Source organism: Amborella trichopoda, chromosome 3 (genome assembly GCF_054954075.1).
Source record: "Amborella trichopoda isolate Santa Cruz 75 chromosome 3, AtrichopodaSantaCruz75HAP2 v2.0, whole genome shotgun sequence".
Taxonomy (NCBI): Eukaryota; Viridiplantae; Streptophyta; class Magnoliopsida; order Amborellales; family Amborellaceae; genus Amborella; species Amborella trichopoda.
Genome location: NC_142338.1, coordinates 11,070,613 through 11,095,674, shown reverse-complemented (window position 1 = coordinate 11,095,674; position 25,062 = coordinate 11,070,613). Strand labels below are relative to the sequence as shown.

The window sequence follows — 25,062 nt, the reverse complement described above, 5'->3', positions numbered from 1 at the left end:
GCTCTTCCGAGTATGAGGAGCTTATGATTCAGCCATGGCATCCCTCTCCCTCTCCCTCTACTCTCAATCGACTCCTTCTCTTTTCAACTCAACCTGCAAGCCCCTTCTTCCTTCAGAGAGCCCAATCTCTCTCCGTAAAACCCCACTCCACTTCCTTCACTCTCAGAATTTCGGAAGAAACTCGAGCTTTCGTGTTTCGTCCAGCTCACCCACCATATCTTCCCCAAAACCCACATCTTCGGGTGTCTCTCCTCCTGTTACTGAGACCAAAGTAGCCAGAGATGGAAATGAGTTCGACTGGTTTTCGAATTGGTATCCAATAGCCCCTGTCTGTGATCTTGATAAGAGGGTTCCTCATGCGTCGAGAGTTTTGGGTCTCGATGTTGTGGTTTGGTGGGATAAAGCTGAGGGAAAATGGCAGGTTTTTGATGATAAATGTCCTCACAGATTGGCTCCTTTGTCAGAGGGGAGGATTGATCAGTGGGGTCGGCTACAGTGTGTTTATCATGGGTGGTGCTTTGGAGGCTCTGGTAACTGCAAATTGATTCCGCAGTCCCCTCCTGATGGACCTCAGGTTCTTACTCTCGTACCTTAATGCCACCCTCTCTCTCTTAATTGCTAAATGGTCCGAATTCATTCATTCTTGTGTTGACCTAGTGATGAGTAGTTTGATATTGACCTATGACAATTTGTTAGTCTAATGATGATTTGATCGAGATTGATATACTGGAAACGCACTAGGTGAGGACAATCTATTTATTGTGAAGAATGATAAACCAATTTGTGTTCTTTCTAAGTTCTTGAAATGTTGTGCAGTTGTTGTTTGATATATGTTGTCAGGTCATGCAGTGTAGTGAATCGATAATGCTTATGCAGTGACTTTTGTTATGGAGAATGACAAACCAGATTCTGTTCTTTCTGAGTTTTTGAATTCTTATTCAGTTGTTCTTGAATCTTGATGTATGCAGTCAGGTCATGCAGTGCAGTGACCTAATATTGCTTATGCAGTAACGCGATTAATAGGGTTCAATAAACAGGCAGACTTGGGATTGGTTTTTCTTGGCATGTCTATACCGTCGCTCCCTCAATGTGTTATATCACATATACAGGTAGTTGAGTATATTGTGGTATGCTCGTAAGGTCTGTTGTGCATTCAGGGAAACTTAATCCATTTCCTGCTTAGTGATTTTTATCTGGGTGCGGTTTGCATAAGGATGCAACCTTACTTGTAGAAGTAAGATTACGGTGTTGTACACTATCCATTTTAGTTGGACGGTCTACATTTGACAAACCTTTTTAGGCAGTATCCAAATGTGGCATGTCCTTTGAGAAAATGTTAAATCTATACTGTTTAAATAAAATGGATGGTGTAGATTAATGCAACCTTACTTCTACAAATAAGGTTGCATCCTTATACAATTTTTTTCCTTTTATTTGGGTTAACACCTATTCAAATGAATCCCTTTTCCAAATCTGGATCCAAAATTTCACATGTCGATATTCTCACCACCGTGATCATGAATCTAAAAAGGAAAATAGGTTTTTGAACCTCAAAAATGGTTTAATTTGGACTTTTTCTTTTGACAGTTCATTTCAGCTCTTTGCAGATCATCAAATCTGTTGGAGTTGCAAATTCATGGATCAAACGTGAAATTGCCCGTAATGATTAACGATGGGTTTTTGATCAAATCCATGGGAAAAAAAGGTGTTCTCGTGTGCTCAGCACGCAATAAACTTCTGCTTTGATAGTGAGCTAAAGCTTTTGCTTTTATTGTGAGCTACTTCGGCTCATTTCAAGTTAACGCAGTTATTTTCACTGTCAAATCCTTGTATTAAAATGTCATCATGGTCTGGTGAAACCATATTTCACTATTCAATACTGTTATTCTTTGAATCCCCTTCTATCTTAACCTTGGTTTTCGACAAAAACTTGAACACAACAAACTGAAATTTCCAAGGCTAATCTATAATTCTACTGTTAGATGTACATGTGGAAATTCTTTTACATGCGTGTCCTCCCTTGGCAGTGGGATTTTGGGAAGAGATGACTCCTCCATGAAGCAGAATGTGGCATGAAAGGCAACGGTTAGAATTTAAGCTAATCATGCTTTGAAAAATGTTATAGGGTTCCTGTTGGAGGGCCATGCTGAGGAGGTGGCTAAAATTTTCAGAAGTTTGGATCTCGTGAAGCAAATATACTGAGGAAGCTTAGGAGCCAGCAGAAGTTGGAAGAGTTAGGGGAAAGGTGTGAGGGAGTTAAAGAAATTTATGTGAATGACTAATAACAAAATAAAATCAATGGACCTAATGGCCAATAAGGAACAATTAATGGTTGTGAGGGGGTTGGATGGGGGGAAGGGGAGATGTTGTTCACTGAATCATTGAGATGTAGATTACCAATGGGGAGGTTGATTGGTGGGGTGGGGTGGGAGGGAGAGGGTGGGGGGCGGGGGGGATATGTGGTGTGCTTTGGTGTTAGTCAAAACTTAAGTGCTTGGCCAAAGATTGATGGTGGACTGCAGTGGCAGCTCATGAGCCTAGAGCCACAGGTAGTCTTTTGGTACATCATGGCATGTATGGGGGAAATGAGTGCGTACTGTCATAGTGGGGGAAACTTCAATTCCTTAGGTTCTCTAATGAAAAGAATTGTTGAAGTAGGCTGTTGAGGTGCATGGCTAAATTCTCAAGGTTTGTAGGACAACATACCTATGTGACCTTGCTTATAGCTCTCAATGACTTCATCTAGTTGAATAACCAAAGTGATCTCGTGATGAATGGGATTCACTGATTTCTCATATCTAGGGAGTGGTAATATCAGTTCCTTAAGATTCATTAATGTGGGTCAGCGAGTGTCTCCCAAGAATTGCATGCAACACTTCTAACTCTTAGATTTTTTCCAGTGGGTATAATGTCCATGTGACATGTTGTATACAATATGCTTAGGACCAGATGGTAACAAGGTTTTAGGGATAATAAGACAACCTACTCTGATGCCGCATTAGACATGAGAATACTTTGGGAAGAAGCACTGACTTTGTGTGCAGATTCTTTCAAGTCATAATGAGAGGGAGCAAGGATTCAGGAAGGAGACAACAATGTCTTGTGAACCAGATTGGGGTTCCACCCATGGAGAGGACAATTGAGAGAAATAAAATAAGGGGTTATTTTACTGCCCCTAGATTGGAACATTTATACTTGGGATAATTTATGGAATTTTGTGATATTTTACATAATACTTGAGAGAGATAAAATCATCTCCAATTTCCTCAAGTTCATGGGCAGAAATTTCATCTTTTACCTATAATTTCTTTCTCAAGCCAAACATTTGAGGATTTCATTTGGAAGAAATTTGTATTACCTATCTTGGTCTTTCCTCTAATTCTCGTCATTGTTTAGATTTTACAAGAATAGGTTTGTAATGGGAAGAAAATCTACTGCTAGATTCTTCAGTGCTTGTTAGCACAAATGTCATTCCGGTTGTCCTAGGATCCAAACTCAAGTATTTGAAAATCTTTCAGTGATACTACATTTGGAAAAGTCTCCCGAAAGTTGTCATAGAATATTCTGCCTCTTTGGTTTTGTCAAATGAATCATTTGGCTCCTCAAGGAATTGAGACCATTAATTCTAATGTAGGGAATTGAGCACACTGAATGTAGTTAGTGACTTTTCTTCCATCTGTCATTTGAGCTTATTTGCATACTCTTTTATCATCAATCCAAGGTGTCCAACAACATGATAAGGATGCTAAGAAATCTCACCTTTTGCAACGTCCTTCTGGCAGACGCTCATTGATCCATTTCATAGACTCTGGGGAAGTAGACATCTCTCTATCACTTCTATTGCCTATTTTCATACTGATTTTTAAAAAAATTGGCTTATTATGACAAAATCACTTTTTACACTGTCACGTCATTTCATGCCTTAGCCACATTCACATAGATTCCATAATACTCATCATCATCATCATCATCATCATCAAAGCCTTTTTTCAAACTATTTGGGGTCGGCTACATGAATTCTGGTCCGCCATTCTGCTCTATCAATGGTCATACCCTTGGGAATGGGGTTGAGGTCATGGTTGTAGCACCACCTAAGCCTCAACTACTGGTCATGGTTTCCATTCTCACTGACGCATTTGAAAACCACTTACGATTTCTAAAATGGGTAGGGGCCCGTATTCCCCACTGATCTACTAAAAAAAGAAGAAGTAGTGGGGCCATAAGTCCCGATATCTTTTCTCACTACTTCTAACCATATCCTTTTGGGCCTGCCCCTTTTCCTTTTTGAGCCTTCCACTTGAACTAACTCGTACCTCCTAACAGGTGTTGTATTGGGTTTGTGCTGCAAATGCCTAGCCCACCTAAGTCTACTTTCTGTCATCTTACCGCCTATTGGAGCCACACCTAAGTTCTGCTGACTGTATCCATTTCGAATTTCATCCCTTATTGTCTTGCCACTCATCCATCTCAACATCCTCATCTCAGCTACACTCATCTTATGGGTAATGTTGTTTCTTGAGCGCTCAACATTCTACCTCATAAAGCAAAACTAGTCTCAGAATTGTCCTATAGAACTTTTCCTATAGCTTCATTGGTATTGTGGGATCACATAAACTCCAGCGATCACATACATTCATTTGGTCTAAGAAGGGTGAGGACCTTAATACTTTCTCGAAACCCATCCCAAGTCCAGGTAAATGAGGTGGATTGTGTTAGTTAGGCAGCTAATGTAAAACTTTGCCAAAACTTTCCATGTGTAATATAAATCAGTTGTTCCAGTACTTGGCACTTCCACCATAGGTAATAAATAAGATATATGCATTTATGTACTTATATATATTTCATATCTTAAAAATATGATGTGACACTTATTCCTATTATTTATCTAGGATATATCTATAGGTGAAGAATTTCTTCTAAATGGGATCCTTTAAATGCTTTATTGTGATCTAAAATAAATAAGATATATGCATTTATATACTTATATATATTTCATATCTTAAAATTATGATGTGACACTTATTCGTATTATTGGTTTGTTATCTAGGATATATCTATAGGTGAAGAATTTTGTCTAATAGAAATGGGATCCTTTAAATGCTTTATTGTGATCTAAAATTTTGTCATACTTGTCACCCTGGTGAATATTGTACGGCATGTAGGCTTATTATGTCAATACTCCAATACTTGAGTTTGACATGTCAATTTTTTTACAGGTTCATACATCCAGAAAGGCATGTGTGGCTGTTTATCCTAGTCTTGAGCAGAATGGAATTGTATGGTTTTGGCCAAACCCTGACCATCAACTCAAAGATATTTCATCAAAAAAGAGTCCTCCTTTCATTTCTGAGTTAGATGATCCATCATACACTCATTTGATGGGAATGAGGGATATGCCATATGGGTATCTATTTTCTGCCCCAAGCTTGAGTTTTCCACTTTAGAGGCATTGTGTTTCATTCTTATGATATATTTAAGTCTCCCAACTCTTCATCTTTTTGGTGCTTTATTGCTAAAGCACATATGGACATTGCAACTTGTTGCATTCTATTGGTGTCCTCCTGACCATCCATGACTTTCAAGTTTCAGATGTCACTCGCTTCCATGACCTCCAATTTTCCTTATGCATTGACTGTATAAAGTTTTCGAAGTATAATTAATGATTATATGTGAGTAGCGTTTCTGATTATCACTTATTCTTCTATTGCTCGATTCAGTCACCACAAAATTACTTTGTCATGCAGAAATACTACAATAATTATTTTATCTTTTTTTGTGGTAATTATTAAAGTGTATAAGAATATTACAATGAGGTTTCTTAATTATTTTATACTGAAGTGCTGATTATCTTTTAGACATGAAAAACATTTTTAGATTGCAATTACTTGTGACTTACAGACTTCTAATGCAGTCTTATTATACGGTTAGCTAAGTAATGGATATTGCTTTTGTGTATTCTGTATCTCTTGGATTCAGTCTTTATCAAAAAAGAATTGTTAGAAATGTAGCACATATTGATGTTACCATTGATTCTTTAACCCTTGCCATTTTTAGACTTAACTAACAATAGGCTTTGCTACTTTGCTAATACGACAGTAAAATCATACATCATTCTTGAGCTTTTCTATGGATGTTCTGTGACCCTCTCCTGTTTAACTTACTGGTTTGAACTTGTCCTTTTGGATGAACTATATAGACTATCATGGATGTGCTTAGTTATTCATATATTGAACAATTTTCCATTTGATTTTAACCACATCAATATGCATTACAAATATTTATTGTCATGAGAGGAGTGTCTATCTCTGCACTTATATGATTTTCTTACTTACAAAAACCTACACACTTAGCTTATGGGTAAAACCAGATGCAGAATACTTTGATTTAGTGGGGGCTGGGTCTCAATTTCTTTAGCCCTTTAATATTTGTGAGCTTTGTACGTTTTGCCTATCATTTGGTTCTTTGTCATTTGAAAAGGCTTCTGGTTCTCCGTTAAAACTCAAATTTTCAATTTTCTGGAGAAAACATGGTCTCCTTGGTTGCTCTCTATAAGGTTCATTTGCATTTCAAGGTTTGTAGCTATTAGACAACGATAAATGTTCATTGGAATGCTCTAAATATTGACCACTTACAATTTAGTCAACATGCCTATGGCATTTCAGGTATGAAGTTCTCATTGAAAATCTTATGGACCCTGCTCATGTTCCATATGCCCACCGTGGATTAATGCGTACAAGCAGTAATCCCAGACCGGTAACCTTTCACTTTTAACTATATCCTTGTGGATCATGATATTTTTAGCAAAGAAAAGTTATGATCCAAAAGATGGCTTTTTGGTATAAAGGGGAAACCACAAGTTTGTGTACTAGTTTCTATTTTTTTTCTCCTTCCTTCCCACATAGTTTTTGAAGTAGTTGTCCTTCCCACATAGTTTTTGAAGTAGTTGTTCTTCCCTTGAAGATTTTGAGCTTGTATTACTGACGGGTTTGTTTCCGTCACTATTAAGGTTGATCGAGAAGGTGGGCGGCCATTGGACATATCTATACTATCCCAAGACATTTCAGGTTTCCTGGCAAACCAAGAATTTGGATATGGCAAATTTATAGCCCCTTGTATTTTCTATGTCTCTGCTTTTTCAGGCTCAACTAATGAATCTATTAGCCAGGTAAGAAATGAAAACTGAGCATAGCTTTTTGTGGTTCGTGTTCTTTAATAATCTTGCAAGAAGGATGCCACATAGTTTTGTGTTTATTTTTCCATCTTGTCTTCTAACATTGTCATATTGCATGCTGCTAATGTCAGGAACCAGCTGCAGATGATCATAAGCCACAACGACCAGCTGCAGATTATCATAAGCCAGAACGGCTATTTCTTTTGATCTTTGTATGTATACCCGTGTCTCCAGGCAGAAGCAGATTAATTTGGTCATTTCCAAGGAATTTCTCAGTTTGGATAGATAAGTTGGTTCCAAGGTGGATATTTCACTTGGGACAAAATCTGATTCTTGATTCAGACCTTTACCTTGTTCACTTGGAGGTATAAGAACCGATATGGGCATCTAACTGTTTGATGGATTTCTTTAATATTTCATACAAAATTTAAACTATTTCCATTTTTCATATAGGTGTGATGAATTGTTTTTTCTTTTTCCTGTTTTAATACACTGACTATTGCAAATATGAAGTATATTGCTTGGTAATGTATTTCTTTTGTATATTAGGCTAAAAAGTTTCCAACAAACGTGATTGACATAGATTAGGAATGTGACAATGAGGATAATACTCTGTTGCAAAGAAAAGTTTTACTTCTCAGGGAGAGTGTAGCAGGTAACAAATAAAATTATAAATTGGATATTAAGGTATCAGGAATCCAGGGTTTTGTCATAAAGGTGATGTAGCGTGTTTTTTAATCTACTTCATGGAGTTATACTCCATACACCAGCTAATGCTGTTAGATACGTAGATTACTCAGTCAAACTTGGACTTTGCATTAGGCTTTACATTTTAGATTTTATTTGGGCCTGAATCGAAGATTACATACCATTGTATCTTTTTTTTGTAATCTTACATGATAAATTTTTATGGAAGGGACTTGGTTCCCTAAAGATGAATTTGGACTAGGATTCATTCTGAGCCCAAATCCATTCGACTTGACCTAGAGAGTCTCTATGTTTTTCTTCATTTGAGGCATGCCGAACATTGACGGAGATTTTTGAGCTATCCAAGCTGACGATTTGTTGTTACCCAGTTATTGTTTTAAGGCATTAGGCCACTTTTTCTCTTTATTTATGGTTTCTTTTTACTTTGGAAGTGCTTAAGATGTTGACAAGACCTTTCACACTGCTTTAGTGCAGTGGTTCAAAGAAGAACATATCTAGGGATGTCCTTCCCTGTTATGTTGCTGCAAGGAAAGAATATAAGTTTCCTTTATTTGAATTCCTGAAATCAGGAAAGCCATAATGGACCCATGTTCTCCTCCTTTTTCTTACTTTTATCTTCTTGTATATCATCTTCTAGCTAATCAAGGCCACCTTCCCAAACTGCTTCTTTTGCTATTTGAATTGTTAAATGTCATCCCAAGCACTTTCAAAGGCTGCAAGCGACTCATCTTTATGGATCATAAACTTTTGCAGATTATGTCAATGAGGATTATTTTAGGAAGTAACTGATTATGTTCTTTGATTTTTCTTTGCCAAAATAATTTAAATTGAGAAAATCACTAACCAGTAGCCTGAATATATTTCTTACAAATTCTCCTAGAACTATGTATTCCTTGTCTTTGCTTCGTACTTTTCTTTGCACCACTTTGTAGCCCAGTGTTACTCCATGAATATTACCTACAATTCTAGCAGATACCCATGATATATTAAATAATCTGACATGATCATTGTTCAAGGACTCAGTCTAATTCACAATGAATCGGCTGAGTCAATCGGACTTGGTCCCTTGCCAAACCAAGTATTGGGGTAAAACTGGTGCCATTTAAAAAATAAAAAAATGTAAAAATTATATGATAGTATGGAATCAATGTATAAAATTTTTATATGTAATTTGGGTCTTTTTTACAATAATTTTTGAGTTCTTCTTGTCATATGCCCTATTTTTATATTTTCCTTTTTTTGAGATTTTTGAAATGTCTCTAACCATAAATGAATTTTTTATAAATTCATGTTTTATAGTTTTTTTAACTTATTTGGATTTTTTATGTTGTCTTAGGTTTTGTTTTACTTTTACAATTTTTATTTTATTTTTATCAATTTTTTTTAATTTTTAGGGCCTTTAGAGCCCTGTACACTCAGCCGAGTTATTCGGCTCAGACCAGGGCCAAGTCCGAGGCCTGAGCAAAGTTTAAAAACATTGGACACAAATATGTATTGCTATGATTGTTAATAAATATGTTCCAAGGAAAACATTTGGACATAAAATAATCTTCTATGTGAATGCGCCTTGCTGAGATTCAACATATTACCTAGGGTTGGAATGATGATCTGATAAGTTCTGCCTATTAGATCCTTGAGATATGTCTCTCTGCAATATACAGCCAACCAAAGGTGGAGTTGAAATTTAATTTTAATAAATGCCACCACATTTCCATAAGGAAGCTGATCTTGTTGATGTTCAAAATTGATAGGATTTTTCATGTATTTCATTTCATTACAACTACTCATACATTTCGAATGTTTGTGTTGATGCAATTCATCAGTATTTTGCATTTTTTTAAACATCCCATCCTACAACAAATGCAATAGGAAATTCGGCATAGAGATTATTGTTCAATGACTCAGTAGTTTTCATTTCATTGGCTTCCTCTTGTATGTGTAGTTATCTTCTTCTTGATTGTGTGTATATTTTGTCCACAGTTATGGTTTACTTGGCTTTCCAAAGGAATTTTTAGCAGTCCACGTAGCATGCAGGCATTTATTTTGCATAAAATGACAGACTTCCAGAAGTAAGCGCATTGTTAACCTATTCTGTGCATGGATCTGAATTTGGATTGTTTTTTCAGGAACTTAAGATAATGGAAATAGGCCAGTCCAATTGGCTAAAGTCTTGTTTTGTACCAACAAAGTCAGATGCACTTGTAATTGCTTTCCGAAATTGGTTACGGAAGTATTGTGGTGGTCAGATTGATTGGGGAACAAAGTTCCATGGATATCTTCCACCAACCCCTCCAAAAGAGCAGCTCATGGACAGGTATTTTAACACAGTATCACTTTCCTGGGCACTTCTTTGATTAGTTATGCCTGAGCAAATTCCTATCGTGTTGCTGTATCATAATTTCTGCTTGCTTATCTAGGTCTTCTTCATCTTTTTCTTGTACACAGTTTTGCATGGATAATTTGATCTTTCATGTAGGTTTGATATTTTGTCATCAAGAAGAGATGGAGAGAGGAGAGAAGATTAGAAGAGTGATACAGGAAGGGAAGGTGGAAAATTGAATCCACCTTTTTCTTGAACCTCAAACAAGTAAAAACATGCAATTATAGAGAAAAGGCATGACCAAAAGGTGGGAAATTGGATCCACCTTTCTTGAACCTCAAACAAGTAAAAATCAGCAATTGTAGAGAAAAGGCATGGTTGTAGTTTCCTAGCATTGTTGTTGAAAAATACCGGAGCTCTAATACCAAATTGATACAGGAAAATTTGAGAAAATATTAAAATCAGCAAGAAACAAAGCTAAACATAAGCATAATTCAAAGAAACCTAAGGTTTATTCTCCACACCCAAGCTAGGGTTCCAAAAGCCTGAGCTTTTCTTTTTTCTCAATTCTGAAAAATCATGTGACTCCCTTCTCCTAGCCCCCCACGCACCTCTTTATAATATTATTTAATGTTCCAAGTACAAAAAGAAGTAATACATTGAACCATATATCTTAACATTGGTCTAAGAAGGGTGAGGACATTAAACTTTCCCTTAACCCATCCCAAGCCCAGGTAAAGGAGGCAGATTGTGTTAGGTAGGCAACCAACATAAAAATTTGCCAAAACTTTTTGTGAATCCTGAATTTTGTATATCCAACCCCAATTAGCTGGGAAATGGCTATGATGATAATGATGATGATGATGATGATGAACCATATATCATAACATAAACTTAAAATTCATAATGATAGTTTTATCCCTATGAACAATACCCGTGAATAGTGCTCATGAAGCAAATTTTTTTTTTAAAAACCCTAGATTCTCTTAAAAAACTAAAAACACCCTAGAAATAAACTCTAAACTAAAACTATAATATGTATTCTTTGAAATTGAATAAAAATTAAAAATAAGAATAATTTTTCCCTCTATCATTCTCCCTTGGTTGGAGAAACTCGTCCTTGAGTTTTGAAGTGTGCTAAGATGAATTCAACAACAAAACCGCCTTCTTTTATCCTTCTTTTTCTTTGTTGCCTCAAATATTATTCGTGGTAGAAAGATTTCCTCAAGAAACGATCTTGATATGTAGATTGAGGAATCGATGCAAATTTATCAACTATGGCTCTCCTTGAACTCCCATTGAAAATCATGCAGGAAACTCCCAATTTTCTGGTCTTTAGAGGATTTCTTGATATTTATTTTATCACGTTTTAAAATTAGAGCCACAATTTGTAGTTTATGAGTTGACCACGTTTCTTCTGTGCTACTCTAATTCCAATATCTTGAATGCTATATCTCTTTGATATTAATGAGATCTTCAAAGGTCATGATTTGGATCATTCTTCCTGCTGCCTTCTCTTCATATTCTTCATCCTCTTCCAAAATCTCTTCATCATCATCTTGATCCTTATCATAGATTGGATCTCCTAAATAATATTGTTGTTCATTGGAGTATGTATCGAAGATTGATAGTGAATCCCAATCTACAACTTGCTGAGTTTTGATGCAATATGTATCAAATTAAGAATCTCATCTTTCAAATCGAAAACCCTGGAGTGATATTCACTATGTCTAAATTAACATTCTAAAAAAGAACCGATATTCCCCATGTCTAGGTCTTCGCCACTATCTTCATCACTCGACCCCCCCACGCGGAGTCGAAAGTGAAAAAGCTTGTACTCGAGGTCCTCTTAGGTTGAAAGATCATCTTTTTGCCCATTATTGAGGCTTGTGAATTGTTGTGTCAGCTGCTGGACTTGCCTTTCAAGTTCCTCATTCCGTCATCTTTGAGATCACCAGGTGTAGGTCTATGAAACCCCCTTCCCACAGTCCCTTCTTGCTGCCGTGGGTTTGCTGAAATCACAAATCCTAGGCAGATGATCAACAATAACCTGCTAAAATCAGTTAGATCTAGGCTTATTTGGTAAATCTTGGGCCAAAATCAGTAAACTCTAGACCCATCTGTGACTTCCCAGCTTTGTTGTTGAAAAAAACCCTGAGCTTTGATATCAAATTGATACAAGAAAATTTGAGAAAACAGTAAAATCAACAAGTTACAAAGCCAAATACAAATATAATTCAAAGAGACCTAGCTTTTCTTCTCCACACCCAAGCTAGGTTGTAAAAGCTAGGGCTTTTCTTTTTTTTCAATTCTGGAAAATCACATGACTTCCTTCTCCTATGCCTGCACGCACCTCTTTATATATAATATTTAGTACAAAAAATATCCAAACAAATTAAACTTAAAATTTATAATGATAATTTTACCCCTATGAACAGTTCTTGTGAATCGTACTCATGAAGTAAATAAAAAATATAAAAAACCTGGAATCCCTATAAGCCAAAAAACCTTAGAACTAAACCCTAAAACTAAAATTACAATATACATCCTTTGAAATTGAATAAAATTAAAAATCGATTGATTTTTCCCTCCATCAAAGAGAAAGATAGATTGGCATGAATCCCCAATTAGTTTGTGTTTGGGTTGCTTCTTCATTATGATTAAATATCACATTACTGAGTATTAGGGCATGTGAAACTAAATAAATTCTCTTAGCATCAATGGATATTACAAAATTATTTAAATAACAAAGTAATAAAGATATTAATGCCCCTTATATATATATAAAATCATGATAGATAATCTTAATAAGGCACAGCCCCCACACCCATCCCTCCTCTTCCATTGTTCTTGAGCATGTATAATTTGTTCTTTAGAAAGTGATGCTACTTACCCAAAAAAAGAAAAGAAAGTGATGCTGCTCACTAGCGAGCCCTTTAGTGGAAATGTCTGCAATTTTATTTTTTGCACAATAAATCTGTTTCAATTGCCCTACTTCTATCGTATCACACACAAAGCGATATTCAATATCTATATGCGTACAGTGGTCATGAAAAATAGGATTAATTGTAATAGCAAGTGCACTCCAATTGTCACAACAGATGGTTGACTGTTGTTCTTTATAACCAAGTCATACAATTCAGACGTCATATCCAAGAAAACTCTGCTACATTGCTTGCCAATGTTCTACATTCAGCCGCCAAACTTGATTTTGCCAAAGGACTTTTCCTTCTTGCTCCTCCAAGATATTAGTTTTCTTTCTAAATAAACACATTATCCCAAGACTGACCAATGTGAATGAAGAAGTCATGCTTAGTCAGCGTCAGAGTAGTCAATGATGGAAGCAACACTCACATCATTCATGTGATTTTTCAAGTATGTAATGCCTTAATTATTGGTTCTTTTCATATATCAGATTATATGTTTAACGCCTCCATATGAACATCACTAGTTTCATGCATAAACTAGAATAGCTGATTTACTACAAAGGTTATATCAGGATGAGTGAGGGTGAGATAATAAACTGTCTGTATGCTTCAGACTTTTCTGGTTCTTCAAGTAATTTTCCTTCATTTGCTTTCAATCTGTTGTCTCGCATTGCTGGAGTGGTTGGTGCTTTGAAGTGCAACTACTTGATTCTTTCAACTAAATCAAACACATATCTATGTTGAGATAATCGGAGTTCATCTTGAGTTTGATCCACTTATCCCCAGAAAGTACTGAACCTGTCCCAAATCTTTCATCTGAAATTGCCAACAAAGAACCTCTTGTTGTGGCCATAAGATCTGAAGAACTTCTTGTAATGATGATGCTATTGACATACTAGAGGATAATGACTATATCTCTGGTTCTCCAATGAATGAAAATAAAACAATCCACTGCTGTTCTCATGAACCTGTAATCCTTTATTTCATGATAAGAGGTTTGAAACTAAGTATGAGAAGCTCTCTTCAATCCATAGATGAATCTATTCAACTTACAAACATAGCCTGAAGAATCCTTCTCATTGAAACCTAGTAGCTGCTCCATGTATAGCTCTTCTTTTAACTCACCATGAAGAAATGCTTCTTCACTAGAACCTTCACTAATGTGTCATCATAATTAAAGTGTTTAAAATCTTCACCAATGTGATGAGGCACACTATCATCAACAGTGTTAAGCTGATGGATATTGTTACGAGCATGCCAAAACAAACTATTCCATCACTCAATACGGATTTTCGTGTGCCATAAACTATACCCCTGTAAAATTTTCTTCTTGAGATATGATGGCCTTAGGTTGATTACAAATCCTCATTTCATTTATCTACATGTGAAATGAGGACTATTTAAATCTAGAGCTATAACAATAGTAGCCCTTTTAGCTGCCACCCCATAAAGATGCACATTTTGCCTTAGGAGAGTGCTTCTTTCTTGGGCTCTTGTCTATATGGACTTCAGAAAAACATTCAAAATGTTAAAGAACTAAATAAGATGCATTCTTACTATAGAACATATCATAAGGAGTTTGGTCATTCAAAACATCCATGGGCAGCCGGTTTATGATATAAATTGCATGTGAACAATTTAGTCCCTAAGTACTTTGGGTCCCAACTAGTGGACATCAAGGAAAGAGCAACCTCATTGATATGCTCCATTTTTTTGTGGAGTATGGGGGCGTGAAATTTGTTGCTCTATCCCATTATTCTTTAAGTATATCCTAAAACCATGAGATTAGTGTTCACCCCCTCCATCACTCAGAGAAAACAATATTGATTTATGAAAATGTTTTTTAGCAAATATTTTGCATTGCAAAACCATAGCGGATACTTGAGATCTTTATTTGAGAAAGTAGATCCAAGTGTATAATGTGAAATCATCTGCAAAGATTACATGGTATTGTGGAAGCAGTGGCTGACGGTGTTCCGCATACATTGGAATGTATTAACTCACGAGATGAGGAAACTTGGTTATTAGAATGAGAAAAAGAAAGTTGGGAATGCCCACCCAATTGACATGCATGGCAAATAAATAGAGGTAGACTCCTGGACAATGAGGGGATCAAACTCTCTTTACATAATTTATTGACTGACTCCATTGCTACGATACCTTAGACAATGATGCCAAACACTGACATCACCATTACTTGGAAAGAAGACACTAGTAATGGAACCTTCCTTGATAAACATTCATCTAATACATATTTATGTCTCGCCACGTGCACTAATGAATGTGGTTCCATCAAAACAACAGAAGATTGTGTAAATACGAAATATGATTTGTTTCCTTTAGTTAATTGAGAGATAGAAATAAGGTTGTGCTTGATTTTGGGAACTAAAAAGACATTATTTAAAAGGACAGGACCCATGGAAGAATTTACAAGGAAATTACCTATATGAGTTGTAGGAATATGACTCATATTCTGTTAATACAGAATTACTACCATAATAGGAGGTAAAAGTTAAAAATTTACCAGGATTACTCGTGACATGGTTGGCTTCCTTGCACCAATCAATGCTTGATCATTCAGTGAGGTCAATGACATATTTTACATCGAAGTGTTAAGGGCAGCAACTCTGTCTCCATTGTTTAAGTTTTCTCTTCTTTGATATTAGCCATAGTAGCAGTACACCACAATGTAATTTTGGCAACCACAAATTTGGTATGTCATAGCATTATTTCCAACAAATGGAATTTCATTGAAAATTATTTGGTGTTGGTAAAAGTTCTTGGTTAGGCGGAAACGAGCAACCTCCACCTCTTCTTCCATTGCCTCTTTTGCCACAACCATGTCCACGGCCTCCTCTTCCTTCATTATAAGACCCCAGGGTTTTTTTCATTATTGTATAATGGAGAATGAGGGTTATTGTAGAATGAGAAGGAATAAATATTACGCCAATAAAGTGGTTAAGTAATGGAGAGATAAAGGAGTAAGGTAAATTGTAAAGTTTCTAGAATTAGCTTCTTTTTCAAGTGGATTGAACAAGAGAAATTAGGACTTTTGAGAAGTTAGGATTTTGATAAGAAAGTGCCCTGGTCCTGGAGATATGGGCTGTGAAATTTCAATGATTTGTTGGGGCTTTTGAGGGAAAGGACGAGAGAAATTAGGGTTTTGATGGGAGAGAGTTTCATTGGTGAAGATAAAGGCAGTAAAATTTCAGCATGAGCAAAATGTTCTGGCAAATTTCAGTGAGAGAGGATATTCCCTTCTTTTCTATTTGGTGCAGGTAAAAGATACATAAGGAGAGACTAGGGTTAAGAAATAGAGGAAGATTTTCAGATTTGGTGTATGACTTGAGATTAAAAGAGAGAAAGACATTAGGGTTTATAGAATGATGGAGATTTTGACATGGGGACTGATTTCAGATTGAGAGAGGGAGATTGAGATTTCAAGTGAGAACTTGAGAAATCAAAAATAAGATTTGAGTTTGAAATTAATAAGGTAAGAATGAGAAGGGGTCGGGGGAGATGTTGAGAATTTGAGCAAAAATGTGAGGAATCAATAATAAGAATGGCGTTTGGGATTAAAGAGGGTATGGGAGGTGTCTGTGTGGCTATGGGAATACATAGAGTGTGCAACGGCTAGTCCTGCTCTGATACCTTATAGGCTTGATAATTTGTCATCACGAAGAAAGAAAGATAAGAAGCAAGAGAAAGTGGTATGAATCCCCAGTCAGTGTGTGTTGGGGTTGCCTCTTCATTATGCGATTAAATATTACATTGTTGGATGTTAGGGCATGTACACATAAATGCAAACAATGCATAAATGCCCCTAACATCCAGGGATATCACAAAGTCATAAATTAACAAAGTAATAATGACAGCTATGCCTCTTATACATGAAAGGAAGTCATAATACAATCTTAACATTCATTCATTGACACATCAATGATATCCTCATGTTGAGTTTCTTGCATTTAGTTCATAAAAGTGAACAGAACTAATAACATAAAAGAGGCCTGATTCATTTGCATGTGGCTGGTCCCTTCCGATGAGCCTTGGTCTAGATTAAGTTCAACTATAAAATTAACGAGAAGTTTTCCTATGTTTTTCCTTCATGTTCTCCTTGATCGACTTACCAAATAAGAGAAGATTTATGTAATCATTTTCATATCCGGTGTATTTGCAGATAAATGGTTGGAAGGTAGGCAGGCAAAGATTGGATGATCTTCAATCTCCAATCAGTATCACACTCCATGGTCCAGACTTTTACTAATTACTCTATGGTCTCAGTTCATTGTCAAGTTAGTTCCCGTTGAAGCATCAAATATGTAACCTGCTGAGCACAAAATGTTAGAAGTGCTTTCTTTTTGCAATGTGTGGTGAAGGATATTATATATGGCCCTTGTGCTTAGCGATAATCTGATGCTTGTCATAACTAAATCAGAAACTCTCTGGAAAATCTTCCAATGATGATTCTAGTCAAATTGCATGGATTGCGGTAAAAAAATGTCTCTACATTTGTAAAAATCTCATGTCAGATCTTACCCTAGTGTTATAGAGAGGAGGGAATGATGGTGTTGAAGAGTACACATGCCACAAACTTGACATCCAAACGGTTAATTACTATAAATTCATATATCAGCATATGGAAGCATCATTGTCTAGATATTTTATCGAATGAAAACAATTGGAGAAAATTATAATCATTCAGAAAATAGTAGGAAGAAAAACAAGAACTATATCTTTTCCATTCTTATTCTCTTAGAAGTGTGATGCGAAATGAAAAACAATGTGCATTTTAAGTACATTTTCTGCCCTCCAAGTTATTTCTATTGTAATATTTGATTATTTTTAAACAATGTCTGGAAATGAGAGAATGATCCAAAAATACATCAACTGTTTAGACCTTACTCCAAAACTTTTCTAACAAATTCAGTTACTTCATTATGTATGTCTCTGCACATTCTTGATATCTCTTGACAATGTGAGCATTAACATCTCAAGCTTGTTAGCCAATTTATTTGACATTTAAAGTAAGATGCATTGTGCCCATTATTTTCAATTGGGAAGCATTCATTACAGTTTTCTGTCTTCTTAACCATTTGGTAACTCAATGGATTTTTTTCTTTTCCTTTCCAAAGGTTGATATGTACAAAAGTTTTATCACTAAATATTGTTCTATCCTGAATATCAAGGATTATGCATAATTTATTGAGTAATCCATATATTTTGGAAATATGGTCCTGTATATTCTGCTGTTCCATGGCACTAGTAATAGATTGATAGCTTACACAATTATATTGGATCTTTTATTGATACAGAAAAGTACACAGAAAAATACACAAAGACCATTTATTTTTGGCACAGCAGGTCACAATCGCTATTGACCATAATTTGTGAAATCGGACGGCAAGGAGTGTGTGATTGATTGGGCACAAAAACCAAAATAAAATTTCTATAAGTGTGTAACATACCCTTGCCTGTCTGATCTCATATTTGTTATCTAAGATTGATTATGACCTTCTTGTACTAAAAATGAATGGTCTTATAGTATACGATCCCTATTTGCATCTAAATGTTGTAGCTTCAAGTGAAATGGATTACTTGCTGTCGGTTGTTTCCCTGGTTCTAGAGTCCTAATTAGGGAAACTAGGGTCCGTAGGTTTCCCTAAAAACCGAGGAATTTATTGAGAGATCTGGCGATCAACTTGCTTTGCATACAAGGGCTCAAACAACCCTCATTGCTATTCCAGGTACTGCTTCAATTGGATAAGAGTCAGTTTGCAGAAGTGAGAAAAGTTTTATCAGATGCAACCCCATAGATGCAGTAGTTGGATCTGCAATTATGAGAGAATATGAAATTTAGTTTCTGTTGGCACCAGCCAGTTTTGGGAAAATTTTTCCCCTTACGATGTCGGACAACTAGTTGAGGTATGAAGGTTCAATGAACAATCTCTAGAAAAGTGGCCTCTGAGAGCCTTCGATAAGACCTTTTGTAATTTTTCCCGACAGAATGGAAGTCAATCTTAGTCGGTTATAGTATGCTCAAGAAAGAATCTTAGTCATTCTAGTTGGTTGTACTCTAGTTTTTAAATTTGCATTAGTGTATCCAGCATCAGTACCATATCGTATCAATACTCGTACTCAAAATACTTACAAATACGTGGGTGAATCTTTGATTAAGACAACTATGGGAGAACATGGGCAGAGAAGAACCCAGGTTAATAACATATCATCGTAAGGGTAATTTTTAGTTGCTGAGAGTGGCATTAGAATTCAATCATTACTTAACTCAGAGAATCTTGAAAAAGATTTTAGTTGGACAAATTATGATATTTGCAGGCCTACTCCTACTATCTTGGACACGTATACAGCATTTTTTTAACATAGCTCACCATCTTGGTGATTTTGTAAGCTGCTCCCATGCATGGAAGACTATTTTTTGTACTTAGTCATTATACCTTTCCATACAAAATTAACTTTCTCTTAAAAAAAAAAAAAAGAGTGAAAAAGAAGAGGTGAACGTGAATGCAAGACAAGGGACGGACACTAATTACGTGTATACAGTATGCAGATATATGATAATCATTCGAAGTTCAAGTTCATTTTTCAATATGCTTGTTCTAATTTGATAATATTTCCTTGCAAGCTTGGTCACATGGACAAGAAAGAAATTCTGGTTTTTGTATATTTTGGCATTAACATTATTGTTTTGATTCGATTTTTCCTCAACAAAGATGGTTGTTTGGCCAAAGATGAATCCTGGTTTTCTTATATCACTATTACCTTTGTGAATTCCTAAACTCTTTCTAAACACCAAATCCTCACACATCCTATTCATGTTGTGCCTTCCAGATACTGGTCACATGTGGTTCACTGCAGCAGCTGTCGTGCAGCCTTGAAATATCTAAAAGCACTTGAGATTTGTCTACAAACTCTGTCAATAACGTTGATTGGTGTAGTCGCGGCGTTTTGGCAGAGCATACCATCCACTGTTGCAAGGATTTTACTTGTCTCCGCTGCTATACTCAGCTCACTCGCATCGAGGTGGCTCGCAGATTTCATATACAAGAATTTCTATTTCCATGACTACAACCATGCGCTGATATGAGAGAAGGATTGTTACTCATCACATTCTTGTAAATATCATGTGAAATATTAGCTGATGTGAACTGGTCTCATGTTAAACTTGAGTTTGTTATATATCACCAGGGTTTTATGGTTACTGAGTGATAAGCTTTTAAGTTGGTTAATGAATGATAAGCTTTTAAGTTGGTTTACTCTTCTGAGTATTATTGAATTGTAAGCTTTTAAGTTGGTTTACCCTCAAGCCAATGCAGCAATGATAGATGTCTTAATGACAGAAAGATATCAAAAAGTAATTGGTTTGGGCAGTAGTTTTACATTTATTGGACTTAACCTAATATTGCAAATGCTCCTCAATCCCAGGTAATAGTGATAAAAGGCATCACCTTGTGATTTTGCTTTTCATAATGCTGATGGCTTGGCATATTGAACTTAGATGGCTTTTCTGAGCAATGGAAAGGAAAGGAACAGTATGCCAACCCAATGAGGTTCTAGGTCAATTATTATGCTTTTCATGGAAAAAAAGGAAATAATCTATGTCCGATATTAGATACCCAATTCCTATATTTGCAAAGTCAAAAGATTTCGCTCGATGCTACTCCCTCAAGTGAATATCAATATTGGAATACTTTTAGAACCCCAAACTTTGGGTCTAGCGACCGATTTCGAACAATAGAATTTCTTTTGAACACCCTATCTATGAACTTGAAGAAAACATCATTCCAAAAGTGAATGTAGGTTGTTCAATTTTTGGATAGCCAATTCTAATTGGCAAAGAGTTAAATGGTATTTGGTGCGACATTGTGATATGACCAATCCTAGCCATCCATTCAGATTAAATGGTTGAGAATTGAGGTTACATATAATTTATATGTGGATGGGGTCACGTAGAAAGCTTTACACGTGTATAATTTACACGAGGAATATACAAGCGAGTAGCTGATCCGGACGCTGTGGTTGCTCCATGGCGATACAAACTCAACCTGCTCCTACCCACCATGGGGCACCATAGCATGTCAGAATAAGGGGGGACATATTGGAGTCCACAAGGCTGAGATGGAAGGGCCTCTCAGGAGCTCACAATGTGCAAGTGTCCTCTCTACATTACTCGAAGTACATAATCAAGGCTCTCAACATGAGAAGGGACAACTCCAATCTTGTGCAAAAACGCTTAGGCACCCCTTCCAAGTTTAATTTAATTTTGAAAACCTTGAAGTACACTATAAAGTACACCATAGGGTACACTGAACAGTAGTTCACACCCAGACCGTAGTCCATCCTTCAAAATATTCCCAAGATTTGAAAAATATTCCAAAATACCTATCTTATAAAAAAATGACCCAAATTAGGTAGGTCCCACACTCACAATGCATGAAAACATTCAAAATAACTCAAAAACCGAAAGATATGAGAATATGTACTAGACAATATCACAACAACGGCAAGTATGGAAATTTTCACGAAAGAAGTGCGTGCTTCACTCCAACGACACGGGGAGTGTCACTAGGCCCAGAGGGCTCAGTGACATGCCTCACTTCACTTACCCATGGACAGTCTAAATTTTCTCCAGATCGCAGTTTTCGCACTTCTTGGGTTTTTTTTCTTATAAATAGTTCAGTTTTGAGGACTTTAAGATGCATAACCTTAGTGTTCGAGACCAGAAAACATAACTATCTAACAAACCCTAAACTTAGGCCGTTGAAACCCTAGATCTAGAACTGTAACTTGGCCACTTTAAAAAAACAAAACAATCTTTCATTCAAGTCGAAAGCCCTAGATGTAAATTTTTACGCAACTCTCTCTTCCTAGAGTGAAATCAAGTATGGATCCACATCTTGAATATTAAGGAGGAACGACTCTAATTTTTGCCGTTTGATCAGGCCCAACTCTAGGTGCTGGCCATGAGGGCTTGGCTTTCAACGTATTTGTCATTTTTATTTTGTTTTCTCTGTTTTTTCCTTTTTATTGTAGTATTATCATTTATGTTATACAAAATCCCCTTTAAATCTTCTTATTTTCTTTCGACTTTTGGTCTTTATTTCGGATTTTACACGAACCTAAGTTGGCTTGGCCTATGATTTGTGAGAAGAGAGATCTTTCAAGACTAATATGCTCATAAATCATAATTTGACATAACCTATCTCTTCTGAAATATTAAAAATATAAATTGGGATAGGATCTTAGACTGATTGGATTTTGAGTACTGTGATATATCTTGGATTCGGATGATGAATTCCTTTTGGAACGTGTTTGTTATTAGGCTTGGGTCTTAATGATGGCCATTGTAGGTGTGTTTCACCTCTACAATATGGTTTGACAAAAGATGATGAACAAAGGTGTAAGAGGTGAACAATTATTCATGACTCTCTCTTTCTGATTTGCACAAATGGCATAGTTACCATTTGGATTCCCCATATTTGGACACTATCATTTATAAGAACCTCTTTTGGTATGCCAAGCAAGCGAACCAGGAAACCCTAGGGTGGATTGGGCTTTTCCATAATTCTTTTAGGATATCATTTATCATTTTATGTTTTCTAGTCACCTCATGGACACCCGTGAGAAAGAAGTACCCATCTTGAGATGGAATCTAGCATATTTATGCTACCCTGTCATTGTGCATTACTTTATGGGAATGATGCTATTGTATAATTTAAAGAGAAAATTTCATATAAAACTCTAATTCCTCATATTATTTTATGGTAGATCATCCTTCCGTTTTTCTTTCAAGCGGCATAATGAAACCTTTAAATATTTCACCATACCTCCTGATATCTTATCTCCCTTTTTTATTGATCATTTCAACCCAAAAACTTTTGTAATGGGTGGAAAGGGAAAAAAATGATTAAAAAATATTTTTGGTTGAAATGGTATAAAAAGATTTGTTGGGGTTAATTTTATGATCAAAAGTTAATAAAAGAGGGAGATAAGAGATGAGAGGGTACGGTGAAATCGTTGGAGGTTTTCTTATGCCGCTTGAAAGAAAAACGGAAAAAAGGTCTACCATGAAATAGTACAAAGACTTAGGGTTCTATACAAAATTTTCTTAATTTAAAGTATATCATGTATAGCTTTTCCAAGCTCATGAATCTCTTTGAACTGAGGGTCTCACAAATGGTGTCCTCAAAGGTACTTATTTTTAATTAATGTGAACCACAAATCAGTTATCAACTGCCATCCTAGCAGGGTTAATGTTGTATTTTTAGCTTTGAAAAATACTTATGATTATTAGAAAATAGTATGCCTCTTGTTCCTTAACGTTTTGGAAAGAGTAAAGACTAGAGAGAGTTACCTTATTAATGGTTGAGATGTAATAATGGTGAGTTAAGTCTAATAGTATCATTCTCACTATTGTAGTATATGGTTAATTATATCAAGGTCACTCATGGTTAAGAACACATATATGTAAGTAGTCAATATTTGGTTAGTGTATAAACTTTTGACAAATTGGTAAATAATGCATAACGTTTAAAATAAGGATTCGGTTTCTATGCGGCCAAGCCTGCGTATGTAGTAATGCGGGCCTCTTAATAAATCTATTTTTGAGAGGTGTTCGCATATGTAGAAATGCGGTCCAGCCCGCATGAAATAATTTTCCTTAAAATAATCTACAATTTATAACTCCCATACATTATAAAAGTCTAAAAAGACTTACAATTTTTTTTTGACCAATTTAAAATAATCTATATATGTTAAACCCAATTTCTATGAGTAACTCTACCATAAATTATAAGGTAAGTGTTGTCTTAAAGAGGCATGCTATTTTTCTACAAACAGGGACCTATTCCCTCCTGTTTTGTACATAGAAAGAATACGAATTTTTATGAGATTTTTATGAGAACTTTATCTTTTTAAAAGTGGCACTTTATCTTTTTAAAAGTGGCAACTCTGATATTCTAGATCTTGCAATACTTGTATATTTGTATTTGTAAGATAGTTTCATCATGTTCCCATATATACCGAAACGACCGGTATTTAAGTGGAGACTAATTCCTATCAGTAAGGGACACATGTTATCTTGAGAAAGCAATTTAGTGTGCCTGGGATCGTAGATTAAAACCCATTTTGTTTTCTTTCATACCATATTCTTGTCCCGTTTCACCCCTCAATTTCCAAGAATTAATAGGGTAAAATTGTTTTCCTTGATTTTTTTTTTTTTTATGACATGCACAACTTTATGATTGGGTTTGCACACTGAGTTCTAGTTATCAAGGCTTAGATATTTTTCTGTTAAATTGGTTGACCCAAAGGTAGGCCCTTTGAACTTTATCAAGGATATTGATTATAGTGGAAGGAAGTTTGAATACAAAACACCAATGAAGTGTGCCTGGGTTTAGGTAGGAATTCATGAGTGCTGGTCTTCCTAGATATGTAGGGGTTTCTATTTTCTGACCTTTGAGCCTAAGAACATAAATTTATCAAGTAGAGGTTGGCATAGGTGATTTGTGAGTTTCCCTTTGAATGGTGGCAAACCAAGTTAACTTGGGGCTAGCTCCAAGGGTTTATAATTTAAAAAAACAACACTTTGTTTTTGACAAAGTTGGGAGAATTGAAGAATAATATATGAGTTTTGAAATGGTTTTTCATCTTGAGAGATTTTGAAAATGGTTAATGGAGGTTTTAAGATGATTAGTTTGTGAATGAATTTTTCCAAAGATTAGAAGGTCAGTGCTGAGTGGGTAGTAATGGGTGGAGGAGACTGTCAGGATCTTGGGTGGTATGAATTTTTTTTCTTTCCCCCATCAATAGCCATATTTTCATGATTTAGGTTTAGGATGCCTATGGGGGGTGTTTTTTATAAGTTCCGGTGCTATAAGTTGGTCTAGGTTTCTATATATCGGACACGGTTTCTACGA

The 25,062-nt window shown here is 35.9% G+C and overlaps 1 protein-coding gene across 6 annotated transcripts; it reads left to right on the top strand.

Moving 5' to 3' along the window:
• ACD1-LIKE (ACD1-like protein) lies at positions 1–20,400 on the top strand. 6 transcript variants are annotated; one of them, XM_006858924.4, is made up of 7 exons: positions 1–574; positions 5,217–5,404; positions 6,663–6,753; positions 7,007–7,165; positions 7,303–7,536; positions 10,006–10,193; positions 19,976–20,400. In XM_006858924.4, exons 1-7 carry the CDS (start codon positions 35–37, stop codon positions 20,229–20,231), a joined length of 1,656 nt encoding a protein of 551 aa, XP_006858986.1. In that variant the 5' UTR covers positions 1–34; the 3' UTR covers positions 20,232–20,400. The 6 variants fall into 6 exon arrangements, with proteins under 6 accessions (XP_006858986.1, XP_088719465.1, XP_088719467.1 ...); XM_088863339.1 differs by lacking the exon at positions 19,976–20,400 and adding an exon at positions 17,307–17,516; XM_088863341.1 differs by lacking the exon at positions 5,217–5,404.
• Positions 20,401–25,062: the final 4,662 nt, after the last annotated feature.